The 21,622-nt window shown below is 38.2% G+C and overlaps 1 protein-coding gene across 4 annotated transcripts in view; it reads right to left on the bottom strand.

The window, feature by feature from the left end:
* WASHC3 (WASH complex subunit 3) overlaps window positions 1-21,622 on the bottom strand; it is a 66,785-nt gene that overhangs the window by 18,585 nt on the left and 26,578 nt on the right. For all 4 annotated transcript variants that reach the window (XM_082419542.1, XM_082419544.1, XM_082419543.1 and 1 more), the window contains one exon: window positions 2,723-2,787. In XM_082419542.1, coding sequence (XP_082275668.1) covers window positions 2,723-2,787 — 65 coding nt within the window. The remainder of the gene's footprint in view (window positions 1-2,722; window positions 2,788-21,622) is intronic.

The following is a 21,622-nucleotide window of genomic DNA, read 5'->3' as shown; positions in this document are numbered from 1 at the left end:
CCTTGGATGGTACATTTTCTTCTCCTTTATCATCTCAGACTTTCCCCTCAAGGCGAGGTTCCTTAACTTTTATGTAAACATGATTCCCAAAGTGCCAGAATTCCTCCTTAACAAGGTGATTGATTCCACTTATATCTAGCTAAATGTAGTGGGAGCTGGTTTTCTAGTGGTAGTGGTGATAGGTTACAGTGAGTCACCCTATTCCAACCAGCGCCCCTCGTGACCAATGGCATGTACTTATGAGGTAATGGGTCAGAATTCAGGCTCCAGGCTGTGGTTGAGGAACAGCTTTTCTGTTAAGACAATGTTAACTGTTACTGGAATTCTACCCTAAAACTTGGCACCACTTTGCAACTGAATGTTTCTCAACGTTTACAGACAATGACATGCCCTCAAACTTGCTAAGTGAGATACATCAAGGAAGTATTGGGGGTCCTGGAGGTTCTCCCCTTGGTTGTCATCCATGGACTTCTTTTTTTCTTTTTTAATATTTATTTATTTATTTTTGGCTGCGTTGGGTCTTAGTTGTGGCACGCAGGATCTTTTGTCGCAGCGCGCAGGCTTCTCTCTAGTTGTGGCGTGCAGGCTCCAGAGCGTGCAGGCTCAGTAGTTGAGGTGCATGGGCTCAGTAGTTGTGGCAGGCTCCAGAGCACGTGGGCTCTGTAGTTGTGGCACACAGGCTCTCTAGTTGTGGCACTTGGGCTCAGTAGTTGTGGTACATGGGCTTAGTTGCCCCACGGCATGTGGGATCTTAGTTCCCTGACCAGGGATCAAACCCCCGTCCCCTGCATTGGAAGTCGGATTCTTAACCACTGGATACCTAAATGGACTCTTTAAGAATATGAAGTCAGCCTGGCCATTTAAGATGGGGGAAGGAAGTTCCATGGGGAGGAATACGAACATTCAAAGACACCAGGATAATGACACATTCAGAGAACTGCCAGTAGTTTGCTACAGCTGCAGGAGATAGGGAAGTAGGGATGAATGGCAAGAAATGAAGCTAGAGTCTTGATGATAAAAGCATTTATTTGCAATTCTAAGATGTTAGGCTACATGTTAAAGGCAGTGGAGAATCACAGAAAGATTTGTATGTATGAACAGATGAACTATATGAAGAGATCCACTAAGTTTTTAGTGACAGACTGAAAGAGAGTAGGAAAACCAATCAGGAGTTATTATAATAATTCAGGTGAAAAACGATGAGGGCTTGAACTAAACAGCAATGGCATGGAGGGAGGCATGTGGTCAGATGTGAGAGATTAAAAAAGAGAAAATCACAGTGACTGACATGTTAAGGGGCAGAGAGGAGGGCAGAATCAAGGGTGACTTTCAAGTTGCTAGTGTGGGTAGATGGTTGAAGTAAAGGATAATGAAGTAGGTTTAGGCTGGGCAGGGGATGAAGTGAAGCCGGTAGGGGGTAAAGGGATTGGATTATAGGGCTTATAGGGCTGCTTATAGGGCTGTTAAGTTTTCCATTTATTACATTTTCTCTAGAGAGAAAAATCATGATTTTAAAGGTCATTTTAGCTCTCTGTTAGTATAGAAGGTCTACTGTGTATTTCCAGAAGCAAAAAAGAGGTCATAGTCAATGTTAAATATATTTATAACATATATTCCAATGAGTACCAAAATGGATTGGACCCATATGTTCAAGTCACATTAAAGTATATGTCACAATCCATCTGCTTTTAAAGTGTGTCAGAAACAATTTCCAGAGCAAATGCCAAATATCCTGGAGATGCTTTAGTTCAAATTACCAATTATACCATTGTACTTGAACTGTTTGCTACTGAAATACATACTAAATGGAGATACATGTGGGAAATCTGTTCTTGCAGACTTCTAAAAAATTCTTAAATTTCATATTTTGAAAGATAAAACATGAGGAAAAGATTGCATATGAGGGAAAAAATGCATACATTTTCTTGAAGGGCTGAGAGCCAAGAAAAATTCCAAAGTATACTGCTAGTACAGTATGAATGCCTACATAGCTACCATAGCTAAATACATTGGGGTGAACTAAAATCCCAAACTGGGAAAGACTCTTTACAAGTGTCTAGATACTTGCAAAGGAGACTAGTTCTGAATAATCCATTATGATATATTTTACCCAGGATGAGCTTTGCCTGGATGGAGTAAATTACTGTCAAATTTCTGAGCCACAAATTTTCAGCATTTCTCAAAAATTTTTTTATAAAACTCACAGAAAACAATATCTAGTTTCTAATAACCATTACTGTGGACTTAGAGTTACTCTGTTTATTTCCCCATCTGGCTCAACCTAGATCATGTAGAGTAAATTTCCTATACACTAAGGTCTTAAATAAAAAACTACAGATAATTCAAGAGAGAGAGAGAGAGAGAGAGATGGAGGGAAGGAGGGAAGGAGGGAGGAAAAAAGTAGCATGGGAAGAAAAAGAGCACTGCTTCTTGTGGACACTACTGCTGTGCAACAAAACTGTCATCAAATTCCATCCCTTTTGCATATACAGATTCATCATCAATCTATTAAAACTACTCCTAAAATGTCTTAAGGCTAGTTTTAGTAGCATAGCATAGATTTTTCACTTTTTAAACATAGCAGAGGCACTGTTTAAGAAGGTGGTCTCCTCAACCATAAAACACTGTATAGGAAAAACATATAGAGCTTGAAATATTTTTATTATCACTGATAAACTCAGCATCTTGGCAGTAATATCATTATATTAGAAGAATTACTTACTCAAGAAGATCTGGGTCTAGTCCTTCTGATATCATTTTGTTTCGTATTGCCATGACTGGAACACCCTAAGCAAAGAACACAAGATAATAATTCAATAATTAAATATACCTCCTTCATAAAAACAGACAAATAAACCAATGGAACAGAATCGAAAGCCCAGAAATAAACCCAAGCAACAAATATTTGACAAGAGAGCCAAGAATACTCAATGGAGAAAACAGTCTCTTCAATAAATGGTGCTGGGAAAATTGGATATTCACACATAAAAGAATAAAACTTGACCCCTATATCTTGTACCACTCATAAAAAGTAACTTGAAATGGATTAAAGACTTAAATGAAAGACCTGAAACTATGAAACTCCTAGAAGAAAACATAGAAAGAAAGCTCCTTGACATGGGTCTAGTAATGATATTATGGAAATCATACCTAAAGCATTAAGAGACAAAGTAAAAAATAAACAAGTGAGACTACATCAAGCTACACGTAGCTACAAAGCTACACAGCAAAAGAAACCATCAACAAAGTGGGAAAACTGGGCTTCCCTGGTGGTGCAGTGGTTAAGAATCCGTCTGCCAGTACAGGGGACACAGGTTCAAGCCCTGGTATGGAAGATCCCACATGCTGCGGAGCAACTAAGCCCATGTGCCACAACTCCTGAGCCTGTGCACCTAGAGCCTGTGCTCTGCAACAAGAGAAGCCACCGCGATCAGAGCCCACTCACAGCAATGAAGAGTAGCCCCCACTCGCCGCAACTAGAGAAAGCCCGTGCGCAGCAACAAAGACCCAATGCAGCCAAAAATAAAATAAATAAAATAAATAAATAAATTTATTAAAAAAAAAAGTGGGAAGACAACCTATGAAATGGGAAAAAATATTTGCAAACCATATATCTGGTAAGAGGTTAATATCCAAAATATATAAAGAACTCATACAACTCGAGCAAAAAACCAAATAATTCAATTAAAAAATGGGCAAAGAACCTGAATAGACATTTTTCCAAAGAAGATATATGAATGGCCAACAGATACATGAAAAGATGCTCAACATCATTAGTCACTAGGGAAATGTGAATTAAAATCACAATGAGATATCACCTCATGCCTGTTAGAATGGCCATGATCAAAAGACAAGAGATAACAAATGCTGGCATGGATGTGGAGAAGAGAAAACCCTGCGCACTGTTTGTGAGATTGTAAGTTGGTACAGCCACTGTGGAAAACAGTATGAAGTTTTCTCAAAAAATTAAAAATAGAACTACCATATGATTCAGCAATTCCAGTTCTGGGAGTATATCCAAAAAACCCAGAAACACCAACTTGAAAAGATGTCTGCATCCCCATATTCATAGCAGCACTATTTACAATAGCCAAGACATGGAAACAACCTAGGTGTCCACCGAAGGATGAATGGATAAAGAGTGTATATATACACAATGGAATATTATTCAGCCATAAAAAAACAGGAAAATCCTACCGTTTGTGACAACATGGGTGGATCTTGAAGGCATAATGCTAGGTGAAGTAAGTCAGAGAAAGACAAATACTGTTCGATCTCACTTAAATATGGAATCTAAAAACAAAACAAAACAAAAAAACCAAACTCACAGAAAAAGAGATCAGACTTGTGGTTACCAGAGGCAGAGGGTGGGGGTAGGAGGAATTGGAGGAAGATGGTCAAAAGGTACAAACTTAGTTATAAAATAAGTAAGTACTAGGGATGTAATGTACAACATGATGACGATAGATAACTTTTCCTGATATCATACAGCAGTGTTAACAGAGTAGATCCTGCGAGTTCTCATCACAGGTGAATTTTTTTTCTTTTCTTTTTATTGTATCTATATGAGGTGATGGATATTTATTTATTTATTTATTTATTTATTTATTTATTATTATTTTTTTTTTTTAGGTGATGGATATTAACTAAAGCTACTGTGGTGATCATTTCACAATATACGTGAATCAAACCATCATGCTGTACACCTTAAACTTTTCAGTGATGTATGTCAATTATTTCTCAATAAAACTGGCAAAAATAAAAAATAGAAGCCAGGAAAAAAAGCCTCCTTTTAGATGGTTCATTATTTAAAATAGCTCTTATTTTGCTTTTATATTAGTATGTGCATAGCACTTGAATAATCTAATAAGGTATACATTTTAACTGACTTAATGGAATCAGTGCTGTCTAGTACCACATAAGCCCAGATTAAATCATTTGAGCTTATCTATTACTAATTCTGCTGGATAGAAGCCAGATATCATATTCTCACTCTTCTTATATCACCAAAAGAAAGAAAACATTGATAAGTCAAATGATTAAGGCCTTGGCTGGGATGGTGCCATGAATACTTAACAATATGAATAAATGTCTTTTCAAATAAAGATTTCAGAGCTTTCTACTCTTAAGTATAGCTATGTCAATGTTCTTTTCATAAGCAAATGGTCCAATTTCACTTGGACATATTATGCAAAAAGGTCAAATAGAATTCAAGAACTCTCTTGGGATTATATTACACATCTTCTCTATACCAATACAAACACCATGTAATGATAGTCCTAGAAGTGTATAAGTCACAAAAACATTGAGAACATGTGAATTTCAAAGTTCAGGATAAGAACATCAAAACAGTAAGAAGAGGATATGTCAGAAATAAATACAAATTTACTTGAAAAGGGGACTAATTTGATGTATAAATAAACATTTATTGAAAGCTCACTTATAAAGCTTTAAGGGGAGAAGATGCAATCAAGTCTCTTTGTCAACTCCTCCTCTTCCCCAAAAGATGAGGAAACACTAATCAGATGTGTTAAATTTGAGCACCTTGATTATACCACCTTCAAAAGTAAGTGGGGATGGACCGAGGGGCAAGATGGCGGAAGAGTAAGACGCGGAGATCACCTTCCTTCCCACAGATACAGTAGAAATACATCTACACGTGGAACTGCTCCTACAGAACACCCACTGAACGCTGGCAGAAGACGTCAGACCTCCCAAAAGGCAAGAAACTCCCCACGTACTTGGGTAGGGCAAAAGAAAAAAGAAATAACAGAGACAAAAGAATAGGGACGGGACCTGCACCAGTGGGAGGGAGCTGTGAAGGAGGAAAGGTTTCCACACACTAGGAAACCCCTTCGTGGGCAGAGACTGCAGGTGGCAGAGGGGGGAAGCTTCGGAGCCACGGAGGAGAGCGCAGCCACAGGGGTGCGGAGGGCAAAGCGGAGAGATTCCCGCACGGAGGATCGGTGCTGAGTAGCACTCACCAGCCCGAGAGGCTTGTCTGCTCACCCGCCGGGGGGCTGGCGGGGGCTGGGAGCTGAGGCTCGGGCTTCGGTGCTAGCCGGGAGGGAGTCCGGGAAAAACACTGCAGCTGCCGAAGAGGCAAGACTTTTTCTTGCCTCTTTGTTTCGCGGCGCGCAAGGAGAGGGGATTCAGAGCGCCTAAACGAACTCCAGAGACGGGCGCGAGCCGCGGCTATCAGCGCGGACCCCAGAGGCAGGCGCAAGCCGCGGCTATCAGCCCGGATCCCACAGCAACAGGGGAGCAGAGGGAAAAATGGAGAGATTCCCGCACAGAGGCTCGGCGCCGAGCAGCGCTCACCAGCCCGAGAGGCTTGTCTGCTCACCCGCCGGGGCGGGCGGGGGCTGGGAGCTGAGGCTCGGGCTTCGGTAGGATTGCAGGGAGAGGACTGGAGTTGGCGGCGTGAACACAGCCTGAAGGGGTTAGCGCACCACAGCTAGCAGGGAGGGAGTCCGGGAAAAAGTCTGCAGCTGCCGAGAGGCAAGAGACTTTTTCTTGCCTCTTTGTTTCGCGGCGCAAGGAAAGGGGAGTCAGAGCGCCGCCGAAACGAACTCCAGAGACGGGAGCGAGCCGCAGCTATCAGCGCGGACCCCAGAGGCGGGCGCGAGCCGCGGTTATCAGCATGGACTCCAGAGACGGGCAGGAGACGCTAAGGCTGCTGCTGCCGACACCAAGAAGCCTGTGTGCGAGCACAGGTAACTCTCCACACCGCCCCTCCTGGGAGCCGGTGCAGCCTGCCACGGCCAGGGTCCCGTGATCCAGGGACAACTTCGCCGGGAGAATGCACGGCGTGCCTCAGGCTGCTGCAATGTCACGCAGGCCTCTGCCGCTGCAGGCTCGCCCCGCATCCGTGCCCCTCCCTCCCCCCGTCCTGAGTGAGCCAGAGCCCCCGAAGCAGCTGCTCCTTTAACCTCATTCTGTCTGGGCAGGGAACAGACGCCCTCAGGCGACCTACATGCAGAGGCGGGTCCAAATCCAAAGCTGAACCCGGGGAGCTGTACGAACAAAGAAGAGAAAGGGAAATCTCTCCCAGCAGCCTCAGAAGCAGCGGATTAAAGCTCCACAAACAACCTGATGTGCCTGCATCTGTTGAATACCTGAATAGACAACGAATCATCCCAAATTCAAGAGGTGGACTTTGGGAGCAGGATATATTAATTTTTCCCCTTTTCCTTTTTTTGTGAGTGTATATGTGTATGCTTCTGGGTGAGATTTTGTCTGTACAGCTTTGCTTTCACCATTAGTCCTAGGGTTAGGTCCGTTCGTTTTGTTTTTTTTTTTACTTAAAAAATCTCTTTTTCCTAATAAATGTTTTCTTAATAATTTTTTCCTTATTTTCTATTTTTAGAAATTAAAAAAAAATTTTAATAAGTTTTTTCATAATTTTTATTTTAAAACATTAAATTTTTTTCTTAATAAGTTTTTTTATTAATAATTTTTGTATTTTTTACTATAAAAAATTAATAAATCTATTTTTAAAAATTAAAAAAAATTTTTTTTCTGAATACATTTATTCTTAATAATTTTTTTCTTATTTTTTATTATAACAGCTTTATTTTATTTTATTTTACCATCTTTCTTTCTTTCTTTCTATTTTTTTCTCCCTTTTATTCTGAGCCGTGTGGATGAAAGGCTCTTGGTGCTCCAGCCAGGCATCAGGGCTGTGCCTCTGAGGTGGGAGAGCCAACTTCAGGACACTGGTCCACAAGAGACCTCCCAGCTCCACGTAATACCAAACGGCGAAAATCTCTCAGAGATCTCCATCTCAACATCAAGACCCAGCTTCACTCAACGACCAGCAAGCTACAGTGCTGGACACCCTATGCCAAACAACTAGCAAGAGAGGAACACAGCCCCATCCATTAGCAGAGAGGCTGCCTAAAATCATAATAAGGCCACAGACACCCCAAAACACACCACCAGATGTGGACGTGCCCACCAGAAAGACAAGATCCAACCTCATCCACCAGAACACAGGCACTAGTCCCCTCCACCAGGAAGCCTACACAACCCACTGAACCAACCTTAGCCAATGGGGACAGATACCAAAAACAACGGGAAATACAAACCTGCAGCCTGTGAAAAGGAGACCCCAAACACAGTAAGATAAGCAAAATGAGAAGACAAAAAAACACACAGCAGGTGAAGGAGCAGGGTCAAAACACACCAGACCTAACAAATGAAGAGGAAATAGGCAGTCTACCTGAAAAAGAATTCAGAATAATGATAGTAAAGATGATCCAAAATCTTGGAAATAGAATAGACAAAATGCAAGAAACATTTAACAAGGATGTAGAAGAACTAAAGAGGACCCAAGCAATGATGAAAACCACAATAAATGAAATTAAAAATACTCTAGAAGGGATCAATAGCAGAATAACTGAGGCAGAAGAACGGATAAGTGACCTGGAAGATAAAATAGTGGAAATAACTACTGCAGAGCAGAATAAAGAAAAAAGAATGAAAAGAACTGAGGACAGTCTCAGAGACCTCTGGGACAAGATTAAACGCACCAACATTCGAATTATAGGGGTCCCAGAAGAAGAAGAGAAAAAGAAAGGGACTGAGAAAATATTTGAAGAGATTATAGTTGAAAACTTCCCTAATATGGGAAAGGAAATAGTTAATCAAGTCCTGGAAGCACAGAGAGTCCCATACAGGATAAATCCAAGGAGAAACATGCCAAGACACATATTAATTAAACTATCAACAATTAAATATAAAGAAAACATATTAAAAGCAGCAAGGGAAAAACAACAAATAACACACAAGGGAATCCCCATAAGGTTAACAGCTGATCTTTCAGCAGAAACTCTGCAAGCCAGAAGGGAGTGGCAGGACATATTTAAAGTGATGAAGAAGAAAAACCTACAACCAAGATTACTCTACCCAGCAAGGCTCTCATTCAGATTTGATGGAGAAATTAAAACCTTTACAGACAAGCAAAAGCTGAGAGAGTTCAGCACCACCAAACCAGCTTTACCACAAATGCTAAAGGAACTTCTGTAGGCAAGAAACACAAGAGAAGGAAAACACCTACAATAACAAACACAAAATATTTAAGAAAATGGGAATAGGAACATACATATCGAGAATTACCTTAAATGTAAATGGATTAAATGCTCCCACCAAAGGACACAGACTGGCTGAATGGATACAAAAACAAGACCCGTATATATGCTGTCTACAAGAGACCCACTTCAGACCTAGGGACACATACAGACTGAAAGTGAGGGGATGGAAAAAGATATTCCATGCAAATGGAAATCAAAAGAAAGCTGGAGTAGCAGTTCTCATATCAGACAAAATAGACTTTAAAATAAAGACTATTACAAGAGACAAAGAAGGACACTATATAATGATCAAGGGATCAATCCAAGAGGACGGTATAACAAGTGTAAATATTTCTGCACCCAACATAGGAGCACCTCAATACATAAGGCAAATACTAACAGCCATAAAAGGGGAAATCGACAGTAACACAATCATAGTAGGGGACTTTTAACACCCCACTTTCACCAATGGACAGATCATCCAAAATGAAAATAAATAAGGAACACAAGCTTTAAATGATACATTAAACAAGATGGACTTAATTGATATTTATAGGACATTCCACCCAAAAACAACAGAATACACATTTTTCTCAAGTGCTCATGGAACATTCTCCAGGATAGATCATATCTTGGGTCACAAATCAAGCCTTGGTAAATTTAAGAAAACTGAAATCGTATCAAGTATCTTTTCCAACCACAACGCTATGAGACTAGATATCAATTACAGGAAAAGATCTGTAAAAAATACAAACACATGGAGGCTACACAATACACTACTTAATAACGAAGTGATCACTGAAGAAATCAAAGGGGAAATCAAAAAATACCTAGAAACAAATAACAATGGAGACACGACAACCCAAAACCTATGGGATGCAGCAAAAGCAGTTCTAAGAGGGAAGTTTATAGCAATACAAGCCTACATCAAGAAACAGGAAACATCTCAAATAAACAACCTAACCTTGCATCTAAAGCAATTAGAGAAAGAAGAGCAAAAAAACCCCAAGGCTAGCGGAAGGAAAGAAATCATAAAGATCAGGTCAGAAATAAATGAAAAAGAAATGAAGGAAACAATAGCAAACATCAATGAAACTAAAACCTGGTTCTTCGAGAAGATAAACAAAATTGATAAACCATTAGCCAGACTCATCAAGAGAAAAAGGCAGAAGACTCAAATCAATAGAATTAGAAATGAAAAAGGAGAAGTAACCACTGACACTGCAGAAATACAAACGATCATGAGAGATTACTACAAGCAACTCTATGCCAATAAAATGGACAACCGGGAAGAAATGGACAGATTCTTAGAAATGCACAACCTACCGAGACTGAACCAGGAAGAAATAGAAAATATGAACAGACCAATCACAAGCACTGAAATTGAAACTGTGATTAAAAATCTTCCAACAAACGAAAGCCCAGGACCAGATGGCTTCACAGGCGAATTCTATCAAACATTTAGAGAAGAGCTAACACCTATCCTTCTCAAACTCTTCCAAAATATTGAAGAGGGGGGAACACTCCCCAACTCATTCTATGAGGCCACCATCACCCTGATACCAAAACCAGACAAAGATGTCACAAAAAAAGAAAACTACAGCCCAATATCACTGATGAACATAGATGCAAAAATCCTCAACAAAATACTAGCAAACAGAATCCAACAGCACATTAAAAGGATTATACACCATGATCAAGTGGGGTTTATTCCAGGAATGCAAGGATTCTTCAATATACGCAAATCAATCAACGTGATACATCATATTAACAAATTGAAGGAGAAAAACCATATGATCATCTCAATAGATGCAGAGAAAACTTTCGACAAAATTCAACACCCATTTATGATAAAAGCCCTGCAGAAAGTAGGCATAGAGGGAACTTTCCTCAACATAATAAAGGCCGTATATGACAAACCCACAGCCAACATTGTCCTCAATGGTGAAAAACTGAAACCATTTCCACTAAGATCAGGAACAAGACAAGGTTGCCCACTCTCACCACTATTATTCAACATTGTTCTGGAAGTGTTACCCACAGCAATCAGAGAAGAAAAAGAAATAAAAGGAATCCAAATCGGAAAAGAAGAAGTAAAGCTGTCACTGTTTGCAGATGACATGATACTATATATAGAGAATCCTAAAACTGCCACCAGAAAACTACTAGAGCTAATCAATGAATTTGGTAAAGTAGCAGGATACAAAATTAATGCACAGAAATCTCTTGCATTCCTATATACTAATGATGAAAAATCTGAAAGTGAAATTAAGAAAACATTCCCGTTTACCATTGCAACAAAAAGAATAAAATATCTAGGAATAAACCTACCTAAGGAGACAAAAGACCTGTATGCAGAAAATTATAGGACACTGATGAAAGAAATTAAAGATGATACAAATAGATAGATATACCATGTTCTCGGATTGGAAGAATCAACATTGTGAAAATGACTCTACTACCCAAAGCAATCTGCAGATTCAATGCAATTCCTATCAAACTACCACTGGCATTTTTCACAGAACTAGAACAAAAAATTTCACAATTTGTATGGAGACACAAAAGACCCCGAATAGCCAAAGCAATCTTGAGAACGAAAAATGGAGCTGGAGGAATCAGGCTCCCTGACTTCAGACTATATTACAAAGCTACAGTAATCAAGACAGTTTGGTACTGGCACAAAAACAGAAATATAGATCAATGGAACAGGATAGAAAGCCCAGAGATAAACCGACACACATATGGTCACCTTATCTTTGATAAAGGAGGCAAGCATATATAGTGGAGAAAAGACAGCCTCTTCAATAAGTGGTGCTGGGAAAAGTGGAGAGCTACATGTAAAAGTATGAAATTAGAACACTCCCTAACACCATACAAAAAAATAAACTCAAAATGGATTAAAGACCTAAGTTTAAAGCCAGACACTATCAAACTCTTAGAGGAAAACATAGGCAGAACACTCTATGACATAAATCACAGCAAGATCCTTTTTGACCCAACTCCTAGAGAAATGGAAATAAAAACACAAACAAACGGGACCTAATGAAACTTCAAAGCTTTTGCACAGCAAAGGAAACCATAAACAAGACCAAAAGACAACCATCAGAATGGGAGAAAATATTTGCAAATGAAGCAACTGACAAAGGATTAATCTCCAAGATTTACAAGCAGCTCATGCAGCTCAATAACAAAAAAACAAACAACCCTATCCAAAAATGGGCAGAAGACCTAAATAGACATTTCTCCAAAGAAGATATACAGATGGCCAACAGACACATGAAAGAATGCTCAACATCATTAATCATTAGAGAAATGCAAATCAAAACTACAATGAGGTATCATCTCACACCGCTCAGAATGGCCATCATCAAAAAATCTACAAACAATAAATGCTGGAGAGGGTGTGGAGAAAAGGGAACTCTCTTGCACTGTTGGTGGGAATGTAAATTGATACAGCCACTATGGAGAACAGTATGGAGGTGCCTTAAAAAACTAAAAATAGAACTACCATATGACCCAGCAATCCCACTACTGGGCATATACCCTGAGAAAACCATAATTCAAAAAGAGTCATGTACCAAAATGTTCATAGCAGCTCTATTTACAATAGCCAGGACATGGAAGTAACCTAAGTGTCCATCATCGGATGAATGGATAAAGAAGATGTGGCACATATATACAATGGAATATTACTCAGCCATAAAAAGAAATGAAATGGAGGTATTTGTAATGAGGTGGATGGAGTTAGAGTCTGTCATACAGAGTGAAGTAAGTCAGAAAGAGAAAAACAAATACAGTATGCTAACACATATATATGGAATCTAAGGAAAAAAAATAAAAAAGGTCATGAAGAACCTAGTGGCAAGATGGGAATAAAGACACAGACCTACTAATGAATGGACTTGAGGATATGGGGAGGGGGAGGGGTGAGATGTGACAGGGTGAGAGAGTGTCATGGACATATATACACTACCAAATGTAAGATAGATAGCTAGTGGGAAGCAGCCGCATAGCACAGGGAGATCAGCTCCGTGCTTTGTGACCGCCTGGGGAGGGTGGGATGGGGAGGGTGGGAGGGAGGGAGATGCGGGAGGGAGGAGATATGGGAACATGTGTATATGTGTAGCTGATTCACTTTGTTATAAAGCAGAAACTAACACACCATTGTGAAGCAATTATACTTCAATAAAGACGTTTAAAAAAAAAAAAAGGGACATTAGCCTAAGGCCTCCTTAGTTCTGTGGTTATGAGCTAATTGCATTTCTTTTCTCTTATCATTCAGTTGCGACTGGGAAGAAGCCATTTCTGAAAAGTTAGAATCCTGAAAGATTAAAAATCTAGCCCTACGGAAAAAAAAAAAAAAAAAGTAAGTGGGGTCACCATGCTTTAAGAGGCTGTACACATGGTTGGGACCCTCTCCCTCATACCTTTTCATCCCACATGCAGAAAGGGTAAGCTGAGCCAGAGTCCACATGGGAAAAAGCTCAATCACCTCTCTACACTGTTGCATACTCTTCTCTTTGGCCCTCCCTTGTCACTAGCCAGTTGTGACATTCAGTTTTGAACCTAAGGTACAGAAGAGGCCCTTTAGGAGCTCTGATGCTCCCGTCCAATTTCGCAGAGGCCCACCCTGAAGTTTCTGCACTAACCCAGCTGAGGTTCCCTTGCTTTCTTCTGCAGTTGTCCATTGTGTGTTTTCTGGTCTCAGGGATCTTACAGGGTTAGAAATAAATTTACTGGGGTTAGCGGTAGAATTCTGATATCACAATCCCACACCTCAATGTTTAACACCACAATGGCAGCACAGTGCTTTATGCTGAGAAAATAACAACATAATCAGCCCCTGCCCTCAGAGAGTACAGTCTAATAGATGCGTTAAAAAGATGATCACAATACAGTCATAAAATTGATAACAGAGACCTGCATAATGGGCAAGGTTAGACCCAAGGAAAGGCAGACTGAGTTGAGGACCAGCAAAGAAATTGCTGAAGTGAGTCTTGAAGAGGGGATAGGAGCTTATTTAAAATAAAAAACACAAAGACTCAGAAATATATATATAAATTTTCAAATAATCTATCCATACATAAGCTTGTTCCAAAAATATTTTAAAGAACAAATATATACTTATCCAGCTATTTCCCTCCAAAATGCTGATTTTACTGTTGTAGAAAGTGTCATAAGATGCCTTCTACAACCATAATCTCTTATTTTGGCTATGGAGGAGAAAAAGTCCAAGTTCTCTACAGCTTGCTAGGTTACAGGAGGTTGGGAAAGCAAAGGCTTTTTTTTTTTTTTTCAAATTCACAGGTTACCAAGAAGACTCTCTCCTGAAAGAGGCAAGGCTGTCATTTACAGGCCCATCTATACATTCATTTTCACAACTGTTATGTTTTATATTATAAATTGGTAAAATATAATCTATTAAGACTCCGATAACAAGACACTATTTTTTTAACATCATAATTGCTTTACAATGGTGTGTTAGTTTCTGCTGTATAACAAAGTAAATCAGCTATATGTATACATATATCCCCATATCCCCTCCCTCTTGCGTCTGCCTCCCACCCTCCCTATGCTATGCGGCTACTTCCCACTAGCTATATATTTTACATTTGGTAGTGTATATATGTCAGTGCTACTCTCTCACTTCGTTCCAGCTTACCCTTCCCCTTCCCCGTGTCCTCAAGTTCATTCTCTACGTCTGCGAACAACAGTTTAAATGCAACCTAAATACTAGATGGATGAAAATAAATGCATCATCATAGAATTCTCTTGAAAACCATACTTCTGAAAGCAATACTGTTCCATGGGGCAATCTTTAAGGTATTCTGAAAAGTGAAATATGGTAGGTTAAGAAGACAAAGAAGCTAGAGGATGAACCTTCGGATCTTTTGTTAGCTTATGAGGTTTAAGGATAAATGAAAGATAGAAAAAAAGCAATTACTTGCTTTGGGGCAACCAGCATGAACAGACTCTTACATTTGGAATAAAGTAAGCACAAGATCACAATTTGCACCACTTTAAAAATATATTATCTGGAGCTAAGACTTGAGAGAAAGATTTTGAAATAAAATGTACTTAATAATAACTTTGTAATAAAAATTATTTAATTTTAATAGTAGAGGAGAAAGCTGACTACTTGAATGAACTACAAGGTTTGAAATTTTTACTAGATAATTAAATGTCACTCAACTCTTTAGTATAACAGGGAAAGTTAGGAGTTTGAAACATTTCATTAAAAAAACTCTGAAGTGCTAGGGAGAAATGGGAAAAAGAGCAGAGTTAAGGTCATACTTTAAAAAGACCTCTCAGTTTTTATTAACTATGGTTTGATGGTATAAGGTCTTTCGACAAACTCAACTATGTGATTTATTTATTATACTTTAGCATAATCCACAGGATATCATTGGAAAGGTTATATAAATAAGTTATAAAGCCGAGAAAATAGAAGGAAGGAGAAGTGAGGATTGAAAAAAGTTTCCTGAAATATAGCAGAGAAAGTGGTATGGGGTTGGAGAGGGGGAGAAGTGGGTGGGAAGGGAGAACTGGGGAACAGGGAAGTTGGTGAAATTTGATAAGCTTCCTATTTTATCATTAGTTTCATGAAATTGGTTACAGTATAAGAATAAGAGAAGCCTGAATCTATAAGCTCCATATTTTATCCTTAGTTTCTTGAAGTTGGTTACATCTCAAGAATACAGATATTACCAAAGTTTGGTGAGTCTTTAGTCATTTCTGTATATGAATATAGATAAAGGAAAATACATATAACTATAATATCTTACCCTATTAAAGACTTTACTATTATCATCACCTTAATACAAATCTGATTAAAAGCTCGATACAAAAATAATTTGGCCTATGTTCCAAAGGACGCATTCCAAAGAGATTTGCTGCTATGTTTCCAGAGATGTTGCTTAGAAAATTTGTTGTTTTGCTATATTCTTCCTTAGAGGTTAGGAAACGGAGTCTGGTTTGTTAAACATCAAAAAGAAGTGTCCAATTTCTGATTTCCAAGAGACAAAGCTACTGGTGGTCTAAGGAGGACATGAGAGACCGTAAAACTGAAGTCTACTGAACTGTGGGATTATTTTTGGCAAGTGATAATGGCAGTTTGTCCAACATAAGTAATGAAGAAGAGAGAAGGCAGCCATAAGTCTGATGTTCCAAAAAATCATGTCTGTATTTGCGTCACTGGAGAAAGTGTGTAAAGAAGCCACACTAATGAAATTACGATGGCAACACTAATAGTTAAACACTACTTTCTTATATCACAAAAACTGTTTGAGGCTTATAGGACTGCCAATATTTACATTTATTTGTTATTATGTTAATGAAAGCCAAGATACTAAATTCCTTTATAAATCATGTTGAAATTCTCCTAAAGTTTTAGATTAGAAGGGGAAAAAAACCCTCTTACTCAATCTAATAGAAATGACTTCCCTTTTTAAAAATAATAATACTCCGGAGGTTCCTTAAAAAACTAAAAATAGGACTACCATACAACCCAGCAATCCCACTACTGGGCATATACCCTGAGAAAACCATAATTCAAAAAGAGTCATGTACCACAATGTTCACTGCAGCACTATTTACAATAGCCAGGTCATGGAAGCAACCTAAGTGTCCACTGACAGATGAATGGATGTGGCACATATATACAATGGAATATTACTCAGCCTTAAAAAGAAACAAAATTGAGTTACCTGCAGTGAGGTGGATGGACCTAGGGTCTCATACAGAGTGAAGTAAGTCAGAAAGAGAAAAACAAATACCGTATACTAACACATATGTATGGAATCTAAAAAAAAAAAAAAAAAAAAAAAAATGGCTCTGGAGAACCTAGGGGCCGGATGGGAATAAAGACGCAGACCTACTAGAGAATGGACTTGAGGACACGGGGAGGGGGAAGGGTAAGCTGGGACAAAGAGAGAGAGTGGCATGGACATATATACACTACCAAATGTAAAACCAATAGCTAGTGGGAAGCAGCCGCATAGCACAGGGAGATCAGCTCGGTGCTTTGTGACCACCTAGAGGGGTGGGATAGGGAGGGTGGGAGGGAGGGAGACGCAAGAGGGAAGAGATATGGGGATATATGTACATGTATAGCTGATTCACTTTGTTATACAGCAGAAACTAACACACCATGGTAAAGCAATTATACTCCAATAAAGATGTTAAAAAAAAAAAAGATATGGCACATATATACAATGGAATATTACTCAGCCATAAAAAGAAACGAGGGATTCCCTGGTGGCACAGTGGTTAAGGATCCGCCTGCCAATGCAGGGGACAGGGGTTCGAGCCCTGGTCCGGGGGGAAGATCCCACATGCCGCGGAGCAACTAAGCCCGTGCGCCACAACTACTGAGCCTGAGCTCTAGAGCCCGCAAGCCACAACTACTGAGCCTGCGTGCCACAACTACTGAAGCCCATACACCTAGAGCCCGTGCTCCGCAACAAGAGAAGCCACTGCGATGAGAAGCGCGTGCACCACAATGAAGAGTAGCCCCTGCTCACGGCAACTAGAGAAAGCCCGTGCACAGCAACGAAGACCCAACACAGCCAAAAATAAAAATAAAATAAAATAAATAAATTTATAAAAAAAAAAAAGAAACAAAATTGAACTATCTGTAGTGAGGTGGATGGACCTAGAGTCTGTCATACAGAGTGAAGTAAGTCAGAAAGAGAAAAACAAATACAGTATGCTAACACATATATATGGAATCTAAAAAAAAAAAAGTTCTGAAGAACCTAGGGGCAGGACAGGAATAAAGACGCAGACGTAGAGAATGGACTTGAGGACACGGGGAGGGGGAAGGGTAAGCTGGGACGAAGTGAGAGAGTGGCATGGACATATATATGGTACCAAAGTAAAATAGATAGCTAGTGAGAAGCAGCCACATAGCACAGGGAGATCAGCTCTGTGCTTTGTGACCACCTAGAGGGGTGAGGTAGGGAGGGTGGGAGGGAGGCACAAGAGGGAGGGGATATGGGGATATATGTATACATACAGCTGACTCACTTTGTTATAAAGCAGAAACTAACACACCATTGCAAAGCCATTATACTCTAATAAAGATGTTTAAAAAATAATAATACTCCTTATATTTTCAAGTTTTTTCCTCTAAGTTTATGAGCTTGAATCACAATACAGTTATGAAAGATGGAAAATATGAAGTTTTTTTCCCTACTTAGGTAAACAATAAAGAAAAGATCTATTGAGTTGGTAGGTGGATAGTACTTTTTTTATTTGAAGGAAGAAAGAATCAGTAGGAAATGAAAAGATGTTATGGGTTGGAAAAAAGCAGCCAGTCCTCCAATCAGGCTTCGTTTAGTTAAATTTTAACTTAGTGAAATGGACTCAACCATTTCTTTGCCTTCTGATTTTCAACAGTGCTATATTTAAAATACCTATATTGCATTTTATGAATCATATTAGTAAGGTGTTATATTTAGAATAAAATTTTCAGGTGAAATCATCTATATAATAGATAATGTTTACTGAACAATCATAACAAAAACAATCACATGGTCAATTATCTCCTTCTGGAAGCTTTCCATGAAGGGATACAAAATTAATTTAAATAAACCTCTTAATCACTGTAAAGTGGACGATGGCTACCTAAAAAAAAGGGAAGCTTTATTTCTAATGACTTGTACAGATTTAGAAAATGCTATACTCTGACATTACAGTATCAGATACTGTTGCCACCAAGGGTCATTAATTTGAACCTAAATATGTGGTCAAAAGGAAGCTCACAAATCTTGACTAGCACTATATACAGTGGTTTCTATGGAGCTAACAGTAAATTATTCCTTTTTCAATGATTATCTCAAGAGATTAGTATCCCAGTGAGAAACTATTTCTCACTGACTGCCCATCAGATGTCTTTAAAGATGTAAGAACAAATCACATGATAAAATGGACAAAAATGACACTGGCCATGAGGACCAGGGCCCAGGCAGTTACTATTACTTTATTCATAAAATAAATACATGTTAGCAGTTCCATCTGTGCCTTTTAGAAATGGGAACTAAAGTTAACCTAAATGCTTATCAAGAAAAACCCTTAAAGAAATTATTTCAAAAAGTGAGGGATCTATTGTCATGAGACAATTCAAAATACAGCTGTATCAATTTCCCCATGTGTTCATTTTTCCCCTGGATGTTATTTTAACGTGATAAATGTTAGGTGTAATGACCAAAAAAGTGCATGGTGTTTTCTTTGTAGCTACTCAAATATTTGTTAATTTCAGAGTAATTTGGTGCTGTGGAAGACCCATTTTCCTCCCTTCATTATAAAGCAAAGATAATATCTAAAATTTAAAGTCTTGCTATGATAGGTTAATTAATGCTAGAACTCCATTATAAACATGTCAGTTACACTACAGCTTTGCTATCCCTCATTTCAGTCAAATGATATTTGTTCTCTGAAATATGTATTAACAGAATTTTCTAAATTTAATTATACTTTTACTTTCCAGGAATAAAAACTTTAAAAGAATTTCTATAGCAAATCATTTTGGAATTTGCTACTTAAATTAAAAGTATCAATATAATAAATTCAGATGGCATCTTGTTCAGTTTTTGAAAACATTATTACTATATGTGTCTATTAAAGAGGACTTAATGAAATATCTGTAAATATGGTAATAAAAGCTATACATAATAGAATTCTTAGTATTTAACTATAAGGATGATTCTACTGATCAAAACCACAGAATATTCACTTTTGAAGTAGTTTTCCGACAGTGGTAATGTGTTTAAACTGGTGTGTTGTGAGTCTTTCATTAAATGCTCTTAGGGCTCCATAGGGACCTACTCAAAGAGAGATGACCAAGACTGGGCATTACATGTGGGTTCAGAACCACAATGAAGGGCAATGAATCAATGGGTCATCAGCACATGGTCTAACCAACCAACTGAATAAAAATCATTTGTGAACTTGGGCTAGGAAAAGAACAAGAAAAGAAAAGTTAGGATGCTGCCTTACATTATGAAAAACTTTGGTAAGATATATTTACATCTGGAGATATTTTTAAAAATTGCAGTATTAAGATAAATACAAAAGATGTAGATATCCTCCGGTAGAGGAATAGATAATTTTCATTCATTTTCTCCCAATAAAATTCAATATTTTGAAATGTACTTTATTTTTTTTAAAACATACAGTTAACATATTAGCATTTTCTCCAAATTGTAAAATAATACCAAAAGATTAACTTACAAATGACGTTGTGATCCATTCAAAACCAATTATCTTCTGCACCAGGCCTCCACCCCATTACGAATGCTTTCACTGAGATCCTTGTCAGAATACGGTGCTAAAATGTCTTCCTCAAGCTGATGGCCTTTAAAACCTCTAAGACACTTCTCTCCCACCTGAGGTGAGCCCACTTCATTATTATAGCTCATCTGCTTCTCTGGTCTTTACTTTTTCTCCCATTAATTTACACAGTCTTAGACAGACTAATTTATAGTTAATGTGAGAATCACAATATTTCTAAAAAGAGTAAATCTAATGAAGTAACTACTTAATTTACATTACTATTATTTCCTCCTCGCCCATCTGTAAAACTTTTATGTGAGGGCCCTTATTTCTGGCAAAGGTGGTCAGTAGGAAAAAAAATAAAAGGGCACTGAAAAATCAAAGTTGGGTAACTAAAATTTTGTAGTCGGTTTCAGAGTAAAAGAACTATACTGCACATTTCAGCAAGTATAAAAACTGTCATTGTTAGCAATCTTCAAATCCTTCCTTATGAACTTTAATAGCGATGTACTGTTGCTTTTGTCACAACTTCTATCATAAGAGTTAAGGAGTTGTTTAAATTAGTTGAAATGAAAGATATGAAGTCAAAAGATAAAAATATTCTTCTGCTAAATCCCCTGGTCTTTATTGGTTTCCATTTTATATATCATTTAAATGAAATTCCTATTAAATTCAAAACTACCTTAAGCTTACCCTCTAAAAGTTCTCTCCCCTGTATGTGATTGCTTACTTCTACTCCTTTTTCTTTCTTTTGTGGGGAGAAGTGCATAGTTATGGTGTTATAATGAATTTAAGGCAGATGAAGTAAATTTTTTTGGCACTTAGCAAAATAAATAAACTGAAATAAATAATTAAATGTTTCGGCTTGAAAGGACTGTTTCAGATATGCTGTCCCACACATTATCTAAATTACTTTATTTATGATACTGATGATACAAAAATATGATATGGAGAATAAATTCCTAAAGAAATATAACCTCTTCATACACAGTTTTAAGAAAAACTGATTTGACAAATTTAGCATCCTAAATTTATTACCTTATGAATTATATTTAAAAGAAGATTATTTTGTGCCCGAATTCTCTTATGTTGCACTTACTCCTCCTTTAAATTTTGTTTTATTTAAATTAATTTAAATTATCTGATACATTACTAAAAATCAAAGAATTCATGCAGCAACCAAATATCCCCCTACAACTCTGAGACTGGCATCTGTGTACACTGGCTTGTTGATGTATGACCGTTCATCAAATATGACTGAGAATTCTAAACCT

The sequence above is a fragment of the Balaenoptera physalus genome, assembly GCF_965194825.1.
Source record: "Balaenoptera physalus genome assembly, chromosome: 13".
Taxonomy (NCBI): domain Eukaryota; kingdom Metazoa; phylum Chordata; class Mammalia; order Artiodactyla; family Balaenopteridae; genus Balaenoptera; species Balaenoptera physalus.
This window is presented reverse-complemented; position numbering and strand designations above follow the sequence as displayed.